This window comes from Talpa europaea (assembly GCF_964194135.1).
Source record: "Talpa europaea genome assembly, chromosome: 3".
Lineage (NCBI taxonomy): Eukaryota > Metazoa > Chordata > Mammalia > Eulipotyphla > Talpidae > Talpa > Talpa europaea.
The window spans coordinates 111,726,140-111,751,109 of NC_140069.1; the positions used below are offsets into that span (position 1 = coordinate 111,726,140).

The following is a 24,970-nucleotide window of genomic DNA, read 5'->3' on the forward strand; positions in this document are numbered from 1 at the left end:
AGGTGTACCTGACTGGTAGGTTGTAATACATTATTTTTAGGATACAGTGATATCATACTTACCTTACATGGGTATTAATGATTAACTGTAATGCCTGCCAGGACAGGAAAGATATTTCTCTTCTTTATCCCCTTGTTTTGAAATATATTAGAAAAAAACTGTGTGTTTTTATTGGAGAAAAATTATGAATTATAATACTTCTGATAGGGACCTGAAAAAACGAAGTACTTGCCCTGTTTTATGTATATACATTAGTATATACAATACTCCAAACCCTAATTCGATTATTTTTCTCTACAACAGTGGCATGCCTTGAAATACATATGTGTATTCAAGTGATATTACTTCTTGGTGAACAATTGTTTCTGTACTAAAATTTCTGGATTTGTCTAATCAGTATATTATAGAACAGGTTACATTTTGGGTGAACTGTAAGTGGTTATTTTGGAAGCAACCAGTCAATGCTTTAACATCTCTGATGTACAAAGAGAATATTTTCAGAGTCAAACAGATTTAGATTTAAAATCAGCTATGATATTTACTGCCTGGATAAATATTTTAACTTTTAGTTCCTTGGTGTTCTCCTTTGGGAAATTGGGGTAACAATTGGCAAAATTGTTGTCAGATATAGAAATAATGTTTCAGAGACATAAAATATGGTGTTAGGTATTGCTATAAGTAGTGAAAAGACTGCTTACATTCATTTTGATGATCTGTGATGGTAAAAGTATTTGCTATATTTCCTTGAATTCTGGATCCCCCATATATGAACATGCATAGATAATATCTAGTTGTCGGGCTTGAGTTCTGAACTGCAGGAAAATAGAATAACCCTGATGGGAAAAGGAACAAACATAGAGTCATACTCCGGAATTAATTAATCTTCGTGATGTTGGTCAAGTTTCTTATGTTCTCTAAGTCTTCTTTTATCTTAGTTTTACATTAAAATGTTTCAAGATGTCTCACTGTGTTAAGTTAGTATGAAAGGAACTATTATTTTTTCAAACTTTGTTAACTGTAAAAGCATTAGTCTAAGGAAGCTATTTTGTTAAGGTAAATAAAATTATTTGCATAGATGACTATTAATCTTTTAAAGTTCAGACTACATACAAAGGAGTATTGGACAGCTGCAGACTTCTGCTACCTGTATAGTATTTTAAATATCAGGCCAAAATAAATTTTTAAAACATTTATAGACATACGATGTATATCTGTTTCGTGTAACTTTCTTGGTCTTTCGTGTAACTTTCTTGGTCTCTGACAGTACATGTTGTTTATGAATAGAATCATGGTTAGGTGTCAAATGTCTGGCTCCCAGTGTCTGGACCAATCTTTCTCATCAACTCCTTGTCTGTGTGACTTTTGACAAATCACAGAAAGTCACAGGACTTCCGCATTAAATGTAAGGGATCTTCTGCAAGACACTCTTATAATGCATACTTGTAAGACACTTTACCTATTGAAGGGGTATAGGGTTAGGGGATTGAATCTTGAGAAAAAACTATATACCCAAAGATTTGTAAGACTTGGATGGTGATGGTAGGTGAGCCATGAAAGGTTGAGTATGTTATATAAAATGGAAATTTAGGCACTAGAATTAAGGTTGTGACACAAATTTCATGGAATAAAGAAATGAGATCAGAATGGGTGTGATACAAATGAAACTTAATTCTCAGGGTTCCTTCCTTTCTTGTACTGTTTTATATTAAGACTGGGACAAGTGAAGAAATATGTGGTTATGGGTTTTGCTAGCTTTTTAATGTTTAATTTTAGTGCCTTTTTAGATTTTTATCAAATAATTCATGTGTGTCTAGTTTTATATTCATAGATTTGTATGTTTTCTTAAAATTGCATAAGCTCCAGGCCTTATCAATGTTGTTTTTTTCTTATGAGGTGTCGTCTTACGTTAAAAGCCATTGAGGTACTTATTACAGAATTTTAATAATTTACCAAATATTTCGTGGAACTTACATGTCATATGATCATTATTTACATATATTTTATTTATAAGCATTTTAAAATAGTTTATGGGATTTTATAATGAACAAGTATCTTTCAAAATATAGTTGAAATCAGATCATACTTAATTCTTACAAGTGCAAAAACCACATTATGAATTCCAAAGGAGGGTTTGTACATTCACTTGGTTACTTTAGAAAGGTTCTTAGAGTCTTTGTAGAAATTAGGAAAAACAAAGGAAGGTAGGTGTTATTAAGTGACTTCAGTTTAAGTAGTCACAGTTCCTCTAATAACTGATACTATTGCAATCAAGCCTCGATGAAAGAATTGGCAAAAATCTCTTGAACATCTGTACAATACCAACTCTGGTGGAAAACAGGGATAGGAAAGAAGTTGATATATCATGCATGAAACAGAGCAGATTATGTAGCTCATGACCTATGTACATCTAGGAAAACCCTTGTTACCTGTATATCTTTTCAGCATTTTTAATTGATTCTGGATAATTTTCCTTTTTTTGTGACTAGAAGCATTTTTTGTTTGACTGGATAATTGTGTTCTGTAAATTTGGCCCCTTTTTGGTATGTAAAAGATGAACAAGTGACTCTAACAGAGAAAAAACCATGAAAATTATGCATCTGTTTCTTTTCATAGATGTCTCCTGCAAAAAAAAAAAAAAAAAGACAATGCAATTTCTGGATTATAATGCCATTAATTCATTTTGTTTCAAAATCACTTGTCCATAAATGTGCTCTATCCTGACTGAAAAAAGATGTGTTTTTCCATGTGCTTTTCCTCTTCCTATATGCTAAATTTTTCTTTAGTGGTATTATCACTGTCTTTTATAAAATTTTCTCATTTTATGTGTATAACAGCTTGGGATTGTTGAAATAAACCTAAGACCCATCTGAAGATAAAGTTTTTTGGAGTAAGTTATAGAAAAGGCATTCTTGTTTGTGTTATTGTGGGTGTTTTTATGGACCTCTGTTGCCATTTCACTATAGTATATCATTTCCTTTACTTGATTGCAACTGCTAATGTGTTTTTTCACTGTTATCAAAATCATTAAAACTCTCAGAATATCAGTCATGCCATATTTAGAATTTCTCATTGGCATGCAATAGGAAATTTCAAATAGGCATCTTTGAAGCTCATTAAAAACTTAATTGCTTGTATATCTGAATCATATACAGTGTTGTAAACTAATGCTACCATAATAAAAATGTTTTTAAAAAGTAATTGTTCTACATGATTTGTATTTAAACTATAATCATTATAGCATATAGACTTTTTTTTTCAGGTGGACTGGTAGCATTCACAAATATTTGGGCCGCTATAACTTTCGATGGTTTCATCTAATTTTTGTGTGTGTGTATATATATACATATATATATGTGCATGGGTGTGTGTGTGTGTATATATATATATATACACACACACATATGTATGTAATTTACATCTAGCTCATGTTTATTGCCTAGTGATATATTAGGACTATGTAATTAATGCCAGATACAAGCCCTGAATTATTTTCGCAGCTCATATATATGGACTAAAAACTAAATATATCATGTTAAAATAATATGTTACTGCTATGTTTTATATGAAATTTATCTTTTTAGATGGAGAGGGAACATGAAATGCTCCCAGCAGCACTATTTACAAGACCAAGTATGAAATGAAAGTGTAAAGTTCTTTGTTCAGACATTATTAAGAATTTCAAGGTGGCTGCAGCAAAATGTTAAACCAAGCATTGGCCCTGCCGAGCACAAGACCTTGTATTACTACAGGCAAAGTTGAAGTTATAATAGTTTCTTAAGCGGAGCTTCACAACAAAATGCAAATTCTTTGTTTTCTACTACCCCACTGTAGAATATGAAGTACATAGAATTTAAAGTTTACATTCTGTCAGTGGCTTATTCCCTTTGAAAAAATGTATTGGTGGTTGTAGTTGTTCTTTTTCCTACACCAAATAGGTCTAAGCAATGTGTATTCAATAATGTGTTTTCTTTATAGCAGTGTGAACAAAATGCATGCATTTGATTGTATTTAGTAGGTTTTCAAAAGTACCGTCTTACATGTTGTAATAGATATATTTTATCTGTTCAGGTCAGTTGATGAGATCAAACTACATATGATTTTGGTATAATGTTCCAGAGAACATTGAACTCCTGTTCTGAAATGGTGTGCTGAGTGCTAAGTTGGTTTTAAAAAAACAAAATGGTTTCGTCTACACCCTGTGGACCCAGATTAGAAATAGGCAACATTTTTCATTTTATATTTAAATTTGTCTTTTTAGGGATGCAAGTATTGGAATGGAATGGAGTTCCTTTAACTTCTAAAACATATGAAGAAGTGCAGAGTATCATTAGTCAGCAAAGTGGGGAAGCAGAAATATGTGTAAGACTGTGAGTTTTTCCCCATCTTTTTGTTTCCATTGTTTGGCTATTCATGACTCTTTTAATTTAAAATTGTTAAGGTGGAACCTTTGCCAGTCAGCAAGACTTTCTGTAATTAGAAAATAGAGTGAATACAAGTTTTATAGATTCCTTGTGTTCAGAATCAAAGTCTAAATAAAGCACAGAAAGAATTCAGCTGATTTTGTTTCTGATGATGTCAATAGCTCTCCCCTTTCATGGTTTTATTGAAACATGTCTCATTTAAATGAAAGCCTAAACCCATTTAGATTTCATGGATGTGTATAGTACTTAAAGATGAATTTACATTTAATCCATAAAGATTTCACCTTAAATAATCATTTTTATCAGCTCTGACTTTTAACAGCATTGCAAATGTATATTTGGTTAGACGGGTGAGCATGCATTGAAATTGCTTTAAATCATTAACCACTTCTCATTTACCTACTGAAAAAATAATCAGGGTAGTTGGAAAAAGGGGTCTTTTGTCCAGACTTCCTCAATTTCTTTCTTAAATTTTTTGTTTCAATTTTTAGGGACCTCAACATGCTATCAGATTCTGAAAATCCACAGCATCTGGAACTTCATGAACCACCAAAAACTGGTAGGCATAAGCAGTCAGTTCACAAAGATGTAGATGGCAAAGTAGATAAAGAGGCCAGATGTAACTGGCTTCTAGATGAAGATTTAGACATATGCATAGAGCAAAAATAGAGCTATAGGTAGATATTTATATGTTTATGTCAATGTAAGCATTATATCTACAGTGTTAGCATTCTAGTAAATACAATTGTGCATTGCATTATAGAAATTCATATGAAATTCTTGCTGTGTTACTTCATATTTTTAAATCTTTACAAATAAATTCATCCTATAAGAGTAATTTTTGAACCATTAATTTTTGTTCTTCTATAATTTTTGGATTATACTTGATTCTTTCTAGCATATCTGAATTTTTTAAAAAGATTTATTTATTTATTTATACAAGCACTGGGTACAGTCAGAAGCTTGGGAGGGTGAGAGAATTCACCAGAGTGAGAAACAGAACTGACAGACTGATGAAGCACACTGCTGAGGGGATCAGCAGGTGCAGCAGGAGAGGTCTGCGCGCCATGTGGGACCCTCACCTGGTGGTCGGGGATCGAACCGGCTCTGCAGAGGCTGCGGGCAGCTTCGCAACCCAGCGCTCAACCGCTGCACCACCGGGGAGGCCCTATAGCATATCTGAATTTTAGAACTCTTATTCTGAACCTTTTGATTTCCTCCTTATAATACATAAAATCATAATGTATTTTTGTAAGTACATATGAGATAGTTTTAACTCTTCCTTAGCTAACAAATATAGATTTAGATCAATTATAAGATCACATGTATCACTTACTCCTTCATCAAATATTTATTGAGCCCTTCCTTTGTTCAGCCTAGGAAGTATTCTAAAAGTCTGGGTTATTGCACTGAAAAAAAAAACAGATCAAGGCCCAGAGGAATCTTCATTCATCTAGCAACATAAGCATACCCTTTGAAATTTCTGCCTTATGAAAAGCTATATAAGATTTAGAGAAGACAGAATAACCAATCATACAAATTAAATTATTGAAGATAAAATAGAATTTTTAATTATTCACACAGTTCTATAAAAAACATTAAAAACATTTCTCTGAAGATACAGTAGGAAACTCCATATTCCTCTGTTAATCAGCATTATTTACTCCTTTCTGAGTCTTTGAAAGTTCTTTAGATATACATATGTAAACAGTAAAAACGTAGTTCATTTATTTTTTCAAGTTAGTTTGTATTATAAGTTATGTTTTGTCAGCTAGACCTCAATAAGTTCCATGATATTAAGTACTTATGAAGCTGAGGAATATGTAAAGCCATTTCATTTTGTTGTAGTGGATAAAGCAAAATCCCCAGGGGTGGATCCAAAGCAGTTGGCAGCAGAGCTCCAGAAGGTTTCTCTCCAGCAGTCACCACTGGTTCTGTCATCAGTGGTTGAAAAAGGATCTCACGTTCATTCAGGTCCTACTTCAGCAGGATCCAGTTCTGTTCCCAGCCCCGGGCAACCTGGGTCACCCTCCGTGAGCAAAAAGAAGCATGGCAGCGGCAAGGTGAGCAGTGTTCCGTGTGACCTCTGCTTACTTATTTTCTAGCTCTTTTTTCAGATCAAGACATAATAAAATATCATTTTCAAAGCTGTTTTTCTTGTGATTTTTTTCTTTTTTTAATTATCTATTGAAATAAACACCTTTTACTTTTCTGAGTAAATAGCTGATCAAGATAAATGGATTTATCCATCTCTTAAAGTATTTTAACAGTTATAAGTCACTTGAAAAAGAAGTCTGATGCTTCATATTTCCTAGTTCTTTTTCTTTGTGTTTGCATAAATCTGAGTCTTTGTGTGTGGAACATTAGCAATGTGTCTTTGGGAAACAAGATATACCTTGCATAGATTTCATAACAAATAGTAAAACAGAAACAGAGATAAAGAGAATTTAGGAATATTTCAAAATTTTATTTATTAAGTAAAGATGTTTAAGCAAGGAAAATCAGAGCCATATTATTGCCATTTTTAAATTATATCCCTAGTTCCAAACTAATAAATTTCACTTGATGTAAATCTTTATTTGAAAGAATGTTTCTAACACCATTATTTCAAAGTTATTGGAGAACTAAAGAACACAGAATTAATTAATTCTCCTTGTAAAAGCAGCTATAAATATAGGCAATGTGTAATTTCTCCCTCACAGATGTTACTCTTTTTTAAAATTAATTTATTTATTGAAGATTTATTTATTTATTTATACAAGCACTGGGTACAATCAGAAGCGCGGGAGGGTGAAAGAATTCACCAGAGCCAGAGCGGGGAGCAGAGCAGGCAGAAAGACCGAAGCACACTGCTGAGGGGAGCAGCGGGCGGCAGGAGAGGTCTGCACACCATGTGAGACCCTCCTCTGGTGGCCAGGGAGCAGCCGGGGATCAAACCGGCGCTGCAGAGGCTGCAGGCAGCTTCGCAACCCAGCGCTCAACTGCTGCACCACCAGGCCCACAGATGTTACTCTTAGTAGAGAAACATTCTGCATGGTCAATAGGGGTATTGGAAAAGTTTGTTTGTTTGTTTGTTTAATAATGAATAAAGGTATTTTTTAATGTGGTGAGATATTTGGAAGGAACCAGCTATGCTTTGAGTAAGATGACTGTGCTTCACAATACAAAGCTTGTTTTACTAAGTATAAGATGAGCAGATGTCACCAAAATTCCCTTTTATTCAGAAGCAAACAACAAAGGTAAGATGATCTTAATTACTGGATGAAAAATTAATTTGTTTCAAACTAAACATAGCAAGTCTTCACTAAAAATAATTTCAAGCATATTTAGACAATTTCAAAATAAATTTTAACACAACTGTGTTTTACCATGTGCAGCTATGTGTCAAGTTTGAAGAATTTCTTAACAGGGGCTCTGTTTTGATAACTGGTTAATAATAATCTGTAACAATGTTATAAATTGGTGTTACCTTAAAAAATAAAATCTATAATCAGATGAAATACCATTATAATTCATATTAGTTTCTGTTTTCTGTGTTTCCATCTTATGTTAATTTTAATTTATAAGCATTTGAAGATCATTTCTTCATAAATGTTGCAGTTACAATCTCATGTAATATTGCCTATATTTTTTTTATATTCTTAGATTTTCTATATATCCATTTGTTATTTAATCACTACTTGTTAGGTACATACAAAATAAATCTAATGGGATCCTTAACTAAAAGTAGAAAATAGATTATGAACTTTCAGGTTTTTCTCATATTAGAAAATACAGATACAGGGTTCCTTTGATTTTTTTCTTAAAATATTCTTTTGGTCAAATCTGCCTCAAATGTTTATATGCTTGCTTTCTCCAATTTTATTTTTAGCTGGGAGCTGTGTCCTCAGCTACAAGTTGATATTTCTTATTGCTTTCTCAGTATATCCATCTAAAAAACCTTAAAATTCATGAAAAACACTACTAGCAGTTTCCAGACTCACACATCATGTGTCTTTTTTGTAATCTTTAATTTTAGCAATTTACATTATCATCGTCTCAGCAAGTGAAATATAAATTTAAGAACACCTTGGCTCTTCTTTCTCTTTATTCATAATAATCCAATCAGTCACTGACTCCTGTGAGTTCTAATTTTCTAGTAAGTCTCTAGTAATTTTCTACCTTCTCTGAAGTACTGTTATCATTTAACATTATATTTGCCAACATTGTTGCACTCACTACTGCTAACACATTCATCAGTCTCTTTTCCTTCCTCTAAAACTTTGCTCCAACTCTTTGATCTGTGGCACAATGATCTAATTGGGTCACTATGCTCTTTGAAAGTCATCCCTGGTACCTGGAATATCTGTTGTACAACTTGCACTGAGGACCCTATTCTGTTGGCTCCAAAAGGGCTTCATCAATGCTTTTCCTTGGGAGGTTTGACAGCATAATGCTGTCAAATCTTAGGGCTTCCAATTTATTCCTGCTTCCCCAGACCTTTTTAGAGGCCACCTCTATGTCAGGAGTCATACTTGGTATCCAAGATACAAAGATAGATAAAATTCCTCCCCTGAGTACTACTTGGACCAGTGTTTCTTAAGGTGTTCTCCAGCTCCAATAAGATTAGTATCATCTGGGAATTGTTAAAAATGCAAATTATTGACCTAGACCTGCTCAATCAGAAACTTTAGGGAAGGGACTGGCAACCTGGGTTTTAATGATTTCTTAGAGTAAGTAAAATGCCTAATGCCTTTTTGAAGTGCTGACCTAATTATAGAGGAAGAATGTCATGTAAACCAAGGCAATGAAGGTGTAATGTTGGAAGTCATTAAGAAGTAGAGTGAGAGCACTTAGGAGAGTGGTGTTAGGAAAGTTGGTATTTAGTTAATAGACCCATTTGGTAAAGGGTGGGGGAGAGGGCGATATTCCAAGCAGAGGATACAGCATGAAAAAAATTTCAGAAGCAGAAAATTCCACTCCCGAATCATAGGTGTAAAAAAGATATATAGGTAAGATAAAGGAGAAGCCTAAATGGTTGTTAAAGTCATTATAATCCATTCCTGACTTTTATATAGTTTGAAGGAAATAAAGGGCCAGTGATGAGCTTTAAGCAAAATAATACAAAAAGCCTTCCTCTGGGAAGTATTTACACATTCTAATCCGTTCCTAAAGTCACAGATTATACTGTCTTCTTTCTTCTCTCCCCACAACTGTCAGATGTTTATATGTTGATTGTACTTGTTTATCCTTCCAGTTGGCTGCAACCTGGTTAAGAGCCAAAGCCATTTCTTTCTTTCTTTATAATCCCCTAAATATATAGTAGATGCTTGCACAAGACAGTAACAGAATAGTTATTTTGGATCTAACATCAAAGACACTTGTGAATCTGTAGTATTATAGGGATTTAATATTTGATTTTTTAATGTGTTAACTTTTTTTGGTGAAGAGTAGAATATGAAAGCAGATATTACAGGACAAATATTATGGAAATGATACTGACAGTTTTTGTGACACATGTAATTCTTTCCTATGCCAAAAAATGTGACCTATATGTATTTGCTAAAGTGCAAATCATTAGATGTGCACTGCCTATAACAGTAGTTGCTACCCAAATGTGGCAGTTGAGCAGTTGGCATGTAGCTGGTCCTAACTGAGGTGTGTTACCTCACAAATTTCAAAGACTTAGTATGAAAAAATAATGCAATACATCTCATTATAATTAACAGATTAATTTGTGGTGTATTTACAGCATTTTTAATATATTGGGCTACATAGATTGTATAAATATTAAAATTAGTTTTCCCTGCTAATTTTTATGTCTTGAATGTGACTACTAGAATACTTAAAATGTCCTATATGACTCACATATTATTCTATTTGGATGATAATGGTATTTATTTGAGATATATGGGTGTAATAATATATGTATAGTCATAACTGAAATGTATAGTCATTAAATGCTAATACTCTTGAGGTATAGTTAATGACTATTAACTATTCATCATTTTTTGGTTTTATCATTATTATTTAGCCAGTATGGAGTTTCTGAAACATTTTTGCTGAATGAATGAATGGTTGGATGAATTAATTTACTGATATTTCTTGACATATCAAAATGTAATATGCAGAAAAGGTAGTACTTTATTTATTCTCCCAATCCTGTAATGTTAGAAATTATATATTGAGAGATTATAGGAACATCAAATGATGGTTTGAAGCTTATGTATCCTTGAGTCAGACAATGTAATATATATACATATATTATGTTCTTCAATAACTAAAAGAATAATAGTCATAACTTCTCTATGTTTTTATTACATATGAGACTAAATAAACTTTAAAATATGTTAAATTTAATGTATTAAAACTAAAATATTTAAATTATAGTTAGTATATTCATGCATTTAGACACCTAAAACACTATCTATTTGACATTTTAAATGATTACTCATAATTATTAATGCATTAATACAACTCTAAATGATTGTCTCTGAATAAATATAGGTGAAACATGAACTTAATGATTTAAATACACTTAAATTACAAAAGAAATATTTGGTTACTTTTTCCATATTTAAATTATGTTAATACTCAATAAATCTGAATGAAAGTTTTTGGTTCCAAATTATATAATAGCTACTTGCTAAATATGCAGTAAAAGATATTGAATCAGCAGAATTTTGATTACCTTGACAACAGAATGCACATATGAAAATATTAAAGTACTTTAAGTTATTTTCTTTAAATTAATTCAATATGAATTGATCTTCATTTTTTTTACAGTTCTCAAGTTATTTTGTCTCTGAAATTCTGACTAAACATTCTTCATTTTATCTTTAATGTCTGAATATTTCTTCCAACTCATAGTATAAATTCTTTAGCTCCAGTATACATTAGTTTTAAGTGTTCTTATAAAATATTTCCTCTTTTTCCAAATTTCACAGGTCCTGGCACCATAAAAGTCTCAGTCATTTTTTTCATGATGTCCTTAGGTCCTGAAAAGAGTTTTAGTTATCGAGTAGTTAGATCCAAACAGTTTAATTAGTATTTATATCCTAACATCAGAGTAACCATTGGGAAAAATACATATAAAATGAAATAGATTTCATTATTTTATTTCATTGTGAGCAACTAAGTTCTTTTCAATGAACTGTGTGTACTGATAGGCATTGCACACTATTCAAACCATGGACTCAGCGTAGTGCTGACACTCATCTCCTGTTCCACACTGATCTGTGGGATTTTCTTTCAGTACATTTTTAATCACAACAATCATCAAAAACCAGCCTCACAAAGATATGCTCTAGCTGAAAGGAAAGAAGTTGACTAGTGGAAGTATAAGTACCTTGAGCTAGTAGTTTGCCTGGTGTGCACAAATATTACTCTTTCTTCCTATAAATTAAAATATTCCACTTTGCCCTTTAAAATTTACTGCCACACCCCAGAACAATTAAAAATGGTACTTCAGTTTATTCTGTGTTATTCTATATACACTTGATGATCATAGGTCAAATGAGCTATAATTCTCAAAAACAAAACAAAATAATTTGGTAATAATCACTCTGCTTTCTTAGGTCCTATTTTTAAATTTTTATCGCAGTTACTCCCTAATTTTCCTACATTGAAATATAAGAATATCTGGTTTTAGTAAACTCCCCATCTTTAGGTGAGATGTAGTTTCAAGCACTTGTGTGGTTGTCTTTCTCTCAATTCAGTTTTATTTTCTTAAAACTTCAGCAATAAAGTATTATAATTATAAATATAATTTAATTATATAAGGAAAATATAATTATTCAAATACTTAGAAAAGTTTATATTTTGCCACCAGATTCTGTATTAATAATAGCACTTTTTTTATAATTGAGCTGAAATAATGAAGGTTATGTGGCTGACAAAATTTAGCCCTTACCCTATAACTTTTATCAATGATTGTAATCTTTTTATACTTTAGTTATTTCACAGAACATCACCTAGATGGAACCATAGCACCCTCCTTTTGATAACTTTCATTTCTAGATTAAAAATATGAAGAAACAGCAGAACAAGTACTTCAGTCTAAATATTCCAGACCTTTCTTTTTCTAGTTAGTAAAATCAGCTAACATTATGTAGGAAATAAGGTAATAAGCTGGCAGCCATTTTAATAACTCTCTCTCCTCTATTGGTACCACATTGCCTGAAATTCAGGGACATCATCTCCCATTTTATACAAATATTCCATTAAAGCAAGTCAGGAACTGTTTTTTTGGAAGTATGAATCAGTTTCCAGATAATTTTCTTCACTGTTTTTAAGGCTCAGCTGACATAGAATTAATTAAGGAAATGAAATCTTATTTAGGTGGGATGAAATTTTAATTAAGGAGTGTGAAATATTAGGAAATGATTACCCTGTACTCTGGAAGGGAGCAGTGAGGTGTTGAGCAGCCAACAAAGGAGTGCAAGAACAGACCTTTGTGTCTGCTGTGCTCCTGGGCAGCGCTTGTACAAAAATACTGTTTTTCATTACTATACAGATCTTTAAGGACATTAAAAAAAAGTATTCACTTACTCATTTTCTTAAGTAATTGAAAAAATATTACCACAGGAATAACAGTATCACTCCGAAACAGTAAGTTATAGCTCCAAAATGAAAAATAGATTTATGTATCTGAAAAATTAAATTTGTATTGAGAAGTATACATAGATATCATATTCTGAAGCAGCTGAATGAGTGAAATATATTTTCCAGATAGTGTGCTCTGATCAAATAGAAATTAACTTCAGAAGGCAATTGAAATGATAAATTCTATGAATGCTCTATTCATTAATATATTTTTTTAATATTACAGTCTACTGATGCAACAAAGATTGTCTCTCATCCAATTACGGGAGAAATTCAGGTATGGGTGTTTTCTAAAAAAATCATAACTATCTTTTTTTGGCTCGTTTCACTTATATATTGAAATTGTAAACATACTATTGCAACCTTTTTTTATTGTATAACATATAAATTTTCCTATAAAGGAAAAATGCAGTTTTATAAAATAGTATTTTAAGATAAGTATGTATGTTATGAATCTAATTATGTCTATGGAATTTTATACTTTTAAATCTACCTGACATCTTAACAGTATCATTGTTTTATGCTTCAGTTACTTTTTACTTGATGAATGTGTTTCAGACTAGTGGAAGTATAAGTACCTTGAGCTAGTAGTTTGCCTGGTGTGTAGATATTACTCTCGTGTCAGATTCTCCTGAAAATTTGCAGGTTCCTTTTTAAAATTTTCATCAGTCTAATGCTGTCCTCTTCCTCTAATCAACAATAACTGCTAAATATTTAATTTAGCAAATGAAATTTATCAGTAGCTAACAAATTTTCACTTATATGCTGGTTTCCTATATTATTATATAAACTTTAAAATATTTATATATAATGTATAAAATACAGATTTTATACATAATATATAATACATATTTTATAAAATGTTTTCTATTTTACATTTATAAATATAGAAATGTATAAATACAGGCTATTAAATATTCAGCATTAAAAATTGTTAAATAATTGCTGCAGATTCTTCTATAACAGTATTTTTCATACTGGAGTTGATGCCAATTTGTAATTTTTATGAAATCAGTTTAGAGGATTTTGACCTGAAAAATAGTATAAATCACCATCTTTTTTAGTTCTATGTATCTTTCTGTGCCATGTATTTTATCTTGACATATATTTGTTACCATGGTAATAATCAAAAATGTCAGAAACCTGTGCTTTAGATGATATTAAAAGTAGCGTAAGGAAGATAAGAAATGGTACAGAAAAAAATTAACACAATATAAAATAAGAACCATTTGAAGATAGTACATTTCAAATAAGAAGCAGTGAACAGTAAGTCTTAGCTGTATCTCCAACACATTCTAGAGGCAGGCAGTTTTTATCAACAACTTCACAAAGGATCACAGAGATTTGAACTAACTTGAGGGTAAGCATAGAGAAGAGGGGAGTGTGTTCCTGGAAAAAGAAATGGTACAAGGAAAGGAAGGCACTGCTGCCATAATAGATGGAAAGGTCAGTTCTACTGCTGTTTTCCTGTAAAGTGGAGACTTAATTAAAAAGAACCTTGCACACAAGTCTTGAGGTGTCAGCCTTTATAATAGGGAGATCAGTAAATATTTTTGTAAGGGAGAGACTAATTGAAAGGAATATGTAATAAAAATTCATACAGCAGTGGCCTACAGGAAAGATTACAAAGGAGAGAACAAAAAAGACAATCAATTAAATGATAATTTTGGCGCACACTGACAAAAGGAAAAGTAGAGCATGAGAGTGGAAAGAGAGAAAAAAGCACAGAAACATGGACATCTTTTGAAGTAGCAGGTAGTTCAGAGCCTAGGTTTCACTGTTGGAGGGTTGCCTCCTGTGTCTAGAAAGCCTGTTTGTCACCAGACTTGACAGTCTTCATTTCAGTTCTTATTTTCTTCTTCCCTGGGCAGTAAAATTTAGTTCAATAGTGGAAATTTATCAATATTCCTTTTACTTGAGATATTTTCTTATGCAGTGATTTCAATTATTTTCCTTTAGTAAAGTTTTATTCTAAATGAAATGTTATGTAGATAACCCAAACCATGAATCCACCAGCCCCTGAGATGTTCTGATTGAGGATATCATTCTTTCTCAGAAGTAATCCCTGGGGTATTTAAGTGTTCTCTAAAACGCTACAGAATAAATTTTGAAAATTAATCTCTTCAAAAACCTGCAAGGTTTTATTTTAATTAAAAAATTGTTCTGGTATCTGATCAATTAAAAGTAGTCTTTTGGCAGGGAAAGGAGAAAAAGGGGTAGAATAGCTACTTAAAGATTCCGGGTGATTTTATCCTACAAGTCAGTGTCCTATTACAGCACAGTGATTGCAGTAACAAACTTCCCATTTCTCCTGTTCCTTTATATCACTTAGCTGTATGCTTCACTTTGCTTTTATGATGGTCAGAGAGACTCTGGACTTTCTGAACTGAGAAAGACAATAGAAATTTATTTTCTGCCAGAAAATATAACCAAATTAAAATGATGCTAAAATTGGGAATTATTTTAATTACTAGATCTTCAGTGAAATTTGACTTACCTACATTATCTAATGTTCAACATAAACAGTATATCTGTTTTGTTAAAAACTATGTTTTAATCAAAGTTTGATTAAACTATGTTAACAGTTTGATTAATTGAATTTCTCCTTTGAAACCTAGGTACTCTCCTTTCCATTATTTGATAAACAAAAACACCACCCAGCAGAATTAAAGCCTTATTCCAAATAATGCTAGAAGAATCTTTCAGTTTTCAAGGAGAAAAATTTGTTAATTCAATATTTGAATTATGCAGCCTTCTCAATTATTTATTTGTATTGTAAATCTTTTACTATTCAATGACAATTGTACAATAACCATTATACATCTCTGAGGCAATGTGTCTTCTTTCCTTTTTAGCTTCTAAAATTAAAGAACAAGATTTCATTATGCTAACCTCTATTTCAAAAGCAAGCACAGAAAGAAAAGAGGAGTTTAACGTTGGGTAATATAGGAAGAGTGAAAATCTATACATTCTTATATATTAATTTTCAGTATTGACAACTTTCCTTTTAAATAATGATTTTACCCATTGCTAGTTATTTGATAAAATGCAGATGACATTTTCTAAAAAAAATTATCAATTTTTTTTTCAAAATCATGGTAGGTGTTAATGAAGATTAATAACATTTGATATTTTCTTCAGGGCGGAAACTTAGTTCAAAAATGTAATCACAATTCACTATATAAATGAATCTTAGACATGCTAGCATCTCACCTAGAAAAACTCAACAGTGCATTTACTCATACTTAGCATGTGCCTGGAAGCTCCCAATTAAATTAGAAACTAGCTGGTCTGTTCAGTTTCAAATAAAATAGGAATGTGGGTTAATATTCTGTATGAGAATTTAAAAATTACTGGTATAATATTGACTGATAATGTATTGTATTTTTTTATATATATATAATGTTCACAAAATACTTTGCTGCACCTTTCAGCTTCAAATCAACTATGATCTTGGAAATCTCATAATACACATTCTCCAAGCAAGAAACCTTGTCCCTCGAGACAACAATGGTTATTCTGACCCTTTTGTTAAAGTATACCTTCTTCCTGGGCGAGGGTAAGTAAAGATGCAATGCCTTCTGAGTATGGGATCCCATGCTTTGAAAAATAGCAATAGTGTCTTCTAAGCTCTAATTTGAAAAGGCTAATGTATTTTCTGTAGTATTATCCACATCTTCTTTATTTACAGCTGTTAGATAAGGTGGCATTAATATTTTATAATTAAATCTTAAAGAATTCTAGAACTGTGTCTATGATACAACCTGACTGAATGAGAACAAATCAGTTTGTTGATTGGGAAAACCTCTCCTGTTATAGACTGACTATGAAATCATTTAAGAAGTTGTGACAGATTTGAAGAATAAGCTTATATTCCCAAACCCATTGGTGGAATCAGTGTTTATGGACTCATAAGTAATTATTTTATAAAATATATGTATTATTGAATAACTTAAATGTTCAGTAAGTGGCTTCTTGATGTATTCTTATTTATATGCATATTTTCAAATCAATGTTTAAAAATTATGAACATAAAAAAATCAGGAGTAGTATTTGAAATATCAACATTGGTAAATTAATGGAAAGTACAACTTTGAATCTCTTGTGTAGTATATAAATTATTCACCTAAAGCAAGTGCTCTTTGGTGATGTTTAATTTTCACATAATAAATGCAAATTGATATGGTCTAGTATATTAATGAGTAAATAAATCACTACATAAGATCATTACAAATTAATGATTTTTGAGCCTACAGATCATTGTATCATATCTGGACAATATATACTAGACAAATTAGCATGGTGGAAGCATAAGTAATCAACAAATAGGCATATAATAAAATATTGGGGGCCTGGTAATTTGAAAACCGATTTTTTTTTCATTTAATATGAGAGCGAGATTTGAATAGCACTTTTTACTTGAAAATTTCCAATTGTAAAAAGTAGAAAGTACAATCTAATCACCTTCCATGTGCCCATTACTCAGCATGGACAATTTGTCACTGGTTTCATTTTTACCCTCATATATTCCCTCCATCCAGCTTATCTCAATTACTGTGACATTTATTGCAAACATTTTAGTATATATTTCTAAAACGTAAGGATTCATTTCTTAGATAATAACAGTGTAACATATAACCATAATAACGTTCAAATAATTTAACTTCCTCAGTTGTCTCATAATATTCTTCTAGTTGGTTTGATAATCTATTGAAATGTATAGAACACTTTTATCTATCCATCACAGAATGCATATTTTTCTCAAGGGTACATGGAATATTCACCAAGATAGATTATGTTTTGAGCCAAAAACCAAACCCCAACAAATTTAAATGCATTGGAATCATACAAAGCATGTTCTATGACTGTAGCTGGTTTGTTTGAACAGGTTCCAAATTAGAGTTATATGCTGTGCTTAGATTTGCTGTTTATTAGTAATATCACTGTGGGCAGATCAACAGTTTCCAAAATTCAGTTTCCTTGCTGATACTGAATGCCACTGTAGGCAGAACCATAATTTTTAGATTGTCAAGGCAATCAAATTAGATGATACTTAGAAATAATTCCCAAATTACCAGGTGCTATATCAGATTCAGTACACAGCCTTTAATTTCATTCTTCCCTATAATTTTATTCAAAAACTTAGAATTGTTGGTATTGTTACTCTAGTTTTAGTTTAATTTATAGAGATTATCGGCTAGCTACTTAGCTCGGGAAAGGGAATTGTTTTACGTTAATTTGTGTCTTTATTATATATAGTTATAGCTGTAATTTGGCTACATATTTGAACATGAGTGTAACAACAACAAACTGATGCTTCATTCTGCCTTTGATTTGCGTCATTGGACTTTCAGTGTTATTTAATCACAAGTTTACAAGACAAGAGAAAATCACTGCCAAGGGTGTATTCACTAATTAGCATTTGTTAATGAATGAAAGAAAATTACTATCCGTTATTTTCTATCTTCTCTAATAATATCCTGGAGTATTGCCTTCTATACTATCAGGGAAAGCCTATCTTTTATTTATTACAGGATACGTTTCTTTTAGGATATCACACTTAAATAACCAGAAAGGGCAAGTAACATGAATATGTCATTTCATCTGGGATTAGTGACAGGGAAAAGTAGAAACTGTAATAAAATGAATGAGTTTTACACCTGAAGCCGTCCCCCTGCACTCTGTCAAGCAAGACATGTCTGCTGGGTAGCATTTGCTCCAGAGGCAGCTAATAAGCTACTGCTATTCGTGTCCTTGTCCTTTCATTAGATTGCTCCTAGTTATTACAATGTCCAAGGCAATGGGATTTATTATACTTGTGAGGTGTTATTTTCAAATTAGTTCTAATATTTTTTCTCCATGTGGTCTATGTTATGGTATAGATCCTCTGTTTATTATTCTATTTTCTTCCTTATTTCTGTTCCTAACTTTTTTTCTTCCTGTCTTTCCTACTTTCCTGTTATATCCTTCACTCTCGCTCTTGGAATCAATGCAGTCAAGTCATGGTTGTCCAGAATGCAAGGTAGAGTTGGTTCTATTTCAGTGTCAAGCTATGCTGTAATGTCTAGAGTTCTTTATTTTGTATTTTTGCAAACAGTTCACCTGCATTTTAACGTGGGCTGTGGTTTCTATTCTTCTCCATGTTAGTATCTGTTGAATTATAGCAAAATTTTCTTACCACATTTCTAAACAGGTTTAGCAGATTATGCAATAGAATACAGAAGATTAGAAAATACTGGACACAGAAAAGTATGAATAAGGAAATATATGAAATTTTATGAAACTAGAGTTTCAGTTCTAATTTGTCTACTAAAATTAATTTACCTTCTCATGTGAGTATCATGGCTTAAATTCTCCTGGGTCTTCTATTACAATTTTAAAAATCTAGAGTCATTTTCATAAGGAATTAACTGATTTCTAGATGTCAATATTAGGTATGCATCTGTTCTAAAGGCAAGTTGCCTGCCCTCTTTCCTTCTGTTTGGCCAGATTTTGAAATAATTCCATGCCTTTATACCTTCTGCACCACAAAATTATTGTTATGTAATATGGGATACCATAATCTGACTGCTTTAGTCCAAAGACAACAACGATAACAGCATCTTTCTTTGTTTGCCAATATAGTAAGAGAAAAGTGTTTTCTGATACAGCTCATAATGTTACATTATTACATTGTCACCTAAGGCTGTTAGAACACAGCCAAAACCATTTTTCTGTACATCTCATTACATTACAAATTACATCAAGTGCTATTTATTTGGGAGGTAAATCCTGTACCATCTATAGCAATAAGGTAATGAGAATTTTAATCCCACCTAGACTATTAATGGATTTGTTTTTGTCTGTGACATCAGAATTTGATATCTTTACTAATACTGATGAACTGTGGCCCAATAGAGGCTGTTTCTGATTTTAAAGGCATAAACATTTAAATATTTCAAAAAATAAGATGAGTCACCTTAGCTTTTCTAGTACCCAGAAACTTTTCATGTCCTTCTACACACATAATTATAACTAAAATTTATAAAACAGGTATTGCTTACTATGACTGGTTCTTTCATCTCAGGACACCATACAGGAATTTCGGACAATTTGCCAAATTATTTCTATTTAACTTAGAAGTGTCATTTTAGATCAGGCATTATTACTTTATTCAGAATTTTCCCATCTTTTATATAGGAACTAGTGGGAAATTATCAGTGACAGTAATTATCTACATTTTACATAGAGCTTGTTTTATAAATATAAATAACGATGAAAAGACCTGGGATGTGTTGGGCTATAATTTAGAAGATCTAGAAGTCACTTTATCATCATGTCGTTCATCTAGAATTCACTTTCATCATTTCTTAGAGAACTGTCAATGTGAGAAGGAATTATAATGATAAGACACTGACAGTGTAAATTAGACCAAGGAGGCATTGAATGAAATCATTAAGAACTTGGATTTGAATTTTAGCCCTGCTACTTAGAAGCCGTGAGATTTCTGTAAAATAATGTCTTCTGCTAAGTTGAAATAGCAATAGCCCCCCTTCAAGGATTTCTCTGAAAAACATGGAAAAATGCATCATCAGTAATAAGCATTATGTCTCACTCATAATTTCTCAATAAATGACAGTTGCTGTTATTCTTAATAATACATATAATAAACTTCATGTAGCCATGATCAGGTATCTACAAAAAAAAAAGAGATACGGAATACTTGCCACTGAATTACACCAAATTATTTAACAATACTATATAGAAAAGCAAACAACTTTTTTTCAATAATAAAATGCAATACATCCATCATCTTAAAATCTTAAAAAAAAAAAAGCCCTGTTAATAAGAATTTCACTGGGCCTGTTTTCTTATTGCCTTCCATTTTTCCTTCCCACCATTTGATTAATGGACACATACATTCTAAGAGTCCAAATGTCCGTCAAGATGAAGTAAAAGAAAGAGAAGGAAAGAGACTGAGGAGTCCATGTGCTTCTGGACTCTTGCTCCTGAATAAATGAGAAATGGAGATGAGCATGCCTGAAGGATCTCATTCTGGTTTTCTCCCACCATACTGCTCAGCAGAGTCCAGGCTTTCCCCATTACTGAGATTTGCTATGATTTAACTAGCTCTAGCTGTCATGACACCCACAAGCCCAACTCCTGGCTAGTCTTTCTCCTGACATAAATACCTTGTTAGCATCACACTTTTTCGCCCCAGACCTGTGTAAAACAAGTACAGAGTTGTATGTATTTACAATTCAGAGACAAAACTTAATTTAGAAGTTTTTAAAATACAAATATGTTTCAAATCTATCAATAAATAATTATTTAACACAGACTTCTCTAGACTCTGCTAGGTGATGGGGCTAGAGTTGACAACACAGCCAAAGTCTCCGAGTGGAGGAAGTCTAGGAGAGTAAAAAGGCCACAACTCACTGTCCCAGAGGAAAACAGAACTTGGGATAGGCTCTGTGCTTCTTTCTAAATGAAAGGAAACACCCTTGAGGACTAATTTTGAAAATAATTTTGTGTGTGTGTGTGTGTATCCTTAGGGGGCTCATTTTTCCAATAAAGAAATATATTTTTCCAACAAAGGAACACTATATAAGATAAATGAAGACCTTCCATATTTTAGACAATTCCATGAAATTTAAATACTGAGAAGCCATGTCCTACCCTTCATTCTCAAATTTTCCTTTGAATTTAAAAAGAAAAATTCAGAGAACTCTTTTTTTCCTTCCGGTTTAGGGTGAAATTGAATTTCAAGTATCCTTGATCCTTAACAGCAGTTTACTTTTGAGAAAGTAATTAATTTAAATAACGAGAGAAGAAATTGTCATAACTTCAAAGTAATGAAGGTTTACTTTTTTTTTAAGTACCATGTCCTATGATTGACTTTTATATTGTTGCTTATTAAGACAGTTCTCTGATTATCACATATGGTCTATTTGTCCTAATATAAGATAATCATTATAGTCTTCCCATGAGGGAATATAGTGTGTTTACCAGACAGAAAGGAAAAGGAAAATGAGCTTCACTTTTTTCTCACCCTTAATTTGTGCTCACATTCAAGAATCCTCTTGGCCATCTTCAATCCATAGGATTTAATATGAGATGAGAATAACTGAGAGATTACAATTGGGTAAAGTGGAGACACAGCCTATTGGGATCATGGGCAAGATACTCAGAAGATGGTAATTATAAAAGAAGTGTTACTGAAGGAATAATGTTGTGCAGCCATTTGTGTCAGGAAATTCAAGTGCAAAAAAAGTGCCAAGTATGTCATTGGCATTTACACAGGTCTACTAGGGCTGGTGGACGCAAGCTCGGCTGTAAGTTGTAGTTACCTCCATTAATTGTAAAACCAATGGGCATCTTGAATCTGGAGAGAACTGGAGTCTCAGAATCATTAAGAAAATTAAGATATTCTACAAATGAACATCTACAGTTTTTCCCAATTAATTTATGTTTTTTCTAAGTCTATCTGGGCAAAAATAAATATAATAATTATCCCTAGTTGTTCCAAAACACTATTAAGGTTATATGATCCAGAGTTTCCCTACGCAACCCTAAAACTACACTAATTTTACTACATTTATTACATGTAATTTACATATTTAAATATATTGAGATTGAGGTGAAAAACATTAGATTATAAGGTAAAGAAGAAAAACTAGACACTTCAACTAATAAAGCCTACAATTGAGAAAATTAATGGGTTAGTCATATTTTATTCAACTAATAAAGCCTACAATTGAGAAAATTAATGGGTTAGTCATATTTTATGAGGCCCTAATTGAGTTTACATAGCATATATATCAAAGCAAGGAATCGTTTTCTATATGTTTAAATACTGGCCCTATGAGTTAGTAACTCTGCAACCTTTCCCACATGCCTTAATTCCTCTGAGCTTCAGTTGTTGCGTTTGTTTTGTTTTTTCATTTATAAAATAGAAAAATAATACTGGTCTTGGAGTTTCTGTAAGGATTAAATGAATCAACACATGAAAAGCACTTAGAACATGAAAAGCACTTAGAAAGTGTGTTTCATGCATGAAATATATAATGGCATGTCAATAAAATTAAGGAAGGATTTTGCAGTAATGTATTTTAATAGAGCACAGTTCCTGGTACAGACTTCACCCACTAATTTTTACTGCATATGTATAAGTGGAAACAATAAATACTCATGTGAAAAATTATACAAATTTTGCATATGTATAGATGAAGATGGTAACTAATAAATTCCTTTAAATGCATTTCAATAATGCAGGCTATTTATGTTTATATTGACAGAATTTTAATATACGAGTTTGAATTTGACATTAATTTCTATCTTACATCTTCTTAAAATAATTTTATTCACTCAATTTTTCAGAATTAAAAAAATAGTTTTGCTACCACTCACTATATTATGAATCTTATCCTTAATGTTTTTCCCATGATCACATTCCCTTGATATCTGTGTCCAAAACAAATAGAATCTTTAAAATTCATTGTACCATGTGTGTTTCTTCTAAGTATAAATGCGTAATAGGAATGGCAAGTTTGCTATTAACCTAAAAGTCTTTTCTGTTTCTCTTATAACATCATTTTAAAAAATAAAATGGATAAAATATATAAGGGCCCAGTTTACCAAAATAATTTTATATTTTTATTTTGAAATATAAAATAACAAAATAAAATATTTTGAAATATAAAATATTTCAAATTTAATGAATATTATATAAAATGACAAATACTTGTGTTCTTGTCATCCAGTTTTATCAAATGTTAACATTCTTCTATATTGGCTTCTTTTTTTTTAAATAAAAAAATATTTTGAGATATCTGTAAGGCCTCTGAAACTATTCTCTTGACCTCCTGAGATAACCACTAAATCAAATTTTATAATTCATACAGCTATCCTTTCATACAAATGTATGTCTTTTGTACATATATAGAGATATGGATAGTTTACAGTATTAATTCACATGATTTTAATTTTATATCATGATAGTTTACTTTAATTTTCCTTTTTCCTACAAACTTTTTGCTCCAGATTTTTTTTTCAAGGTTTATCTACCTTGATAAATGGAAGTATTTTCATTCATTTTAATGTGGCTTAAATTTCACTGAATGAATATATCACAGTATGTTCATTATTTTATTAACATATTTCTACAAACAATGTTGCAACTCATGTTCCTGAGGAAATTCCTTATGCATAGGTCGGAGAATTTCTCTAGATAGAAGTAAAGTCAAAGTTGAGTTTTCTGGGTCTTTGGGAACATCAAATAAAACTTCACTAGATATCGTAATTTTATCTAAAAAGCATGTTATAAATTTATACTTTCTGTCTACAGTCTATGAGAGTAGCTTTTTCTACAAATCATTGCATAGAAATTTCCCCAAAATTTTTGCAGTTTATCTTAAATGACAAAATTGCTAAATCCTGCTGTTATTTTCATATATTCAAATAGGTCTGTTAGATGTGGAAAGAGTACTGCTTTTTTCTTAATTTAGTTTCAGTTCACAAGGTTGATAAATGAGTCTTTACAAATGTAAACTCTTATTCTCAATCTTGGCTATACATAAGATTTACCCAGAATATTTAAAAAATTTTGATATCAAGTCTTACTCCTGAGTTATTAAATCACAGTTTCCTTGAGGGCAAAGAGCATTGAGATGTGTATACATTGATGGCTGTCCCACCTCCCACCCTTGGGACTCAGATCACAAGGTGATTCCGATATATAGTTAAAGGTAATTGTTGACCTTACCTATGGCCAATAAAGAAAGAGAATAAAGACAGAGAGAAAAGATATTTTCTCTCTATTTGAGTGGTACTTGGTTCTCAAAAGCTTTATTGAGAACAGATAAGTAAATTAGTGTCTGGGGAACAATAGTGGCCATTGCAGTTTGTGGCAATGCTTGAGACCAAGAATGTAGCAAGAATCAGTGTGTCTATAGTAGGTACTACAACTACGGATCAGGGGTCAGCAT

The 24,970-nt window shown here is 31.7% G+C and overlaps 1 protein-coding gene across 1 annotated transcript in view; it reads left to right on the forward strand.

The window, feature by feature from the left end:
- PCLO (piccolo presynaptic cytomatrix protein) overlaps positions 1-24,970 on the forward strand; it is a gene marked incomplete at both ends in the record, with an annotated part of 281,873 nt that overhangs the window by 209,202 nt on the left and 47,701 nt on the right. Inside the window, 6 exons of the mRNA XM_084230265.1 lie at positions 4,259-4,367; positions 4,913-4,980; positions 6,270-6,484; positions 13,231-13,281; positions 16,439-16,563; positions 19,000-19,026. Of these exons, the coding sequence (XP_084086391.1) occupies positions 4,259-4,367; positions 4,913-4,980; positions 6,270-6,484; positions 13,231-13,281; positions 16,439-16,563; positions 19,000-19,026 (595 nt within the window). The remainder of the gene's footprint in view (positions 1-4,258; positions 4,368-4,912; positions 4,981-6,269; positions 6,485-13,230; positions 13,282-16,438; positions 16,564-18,999; positions 19,027-24,970) is intronic.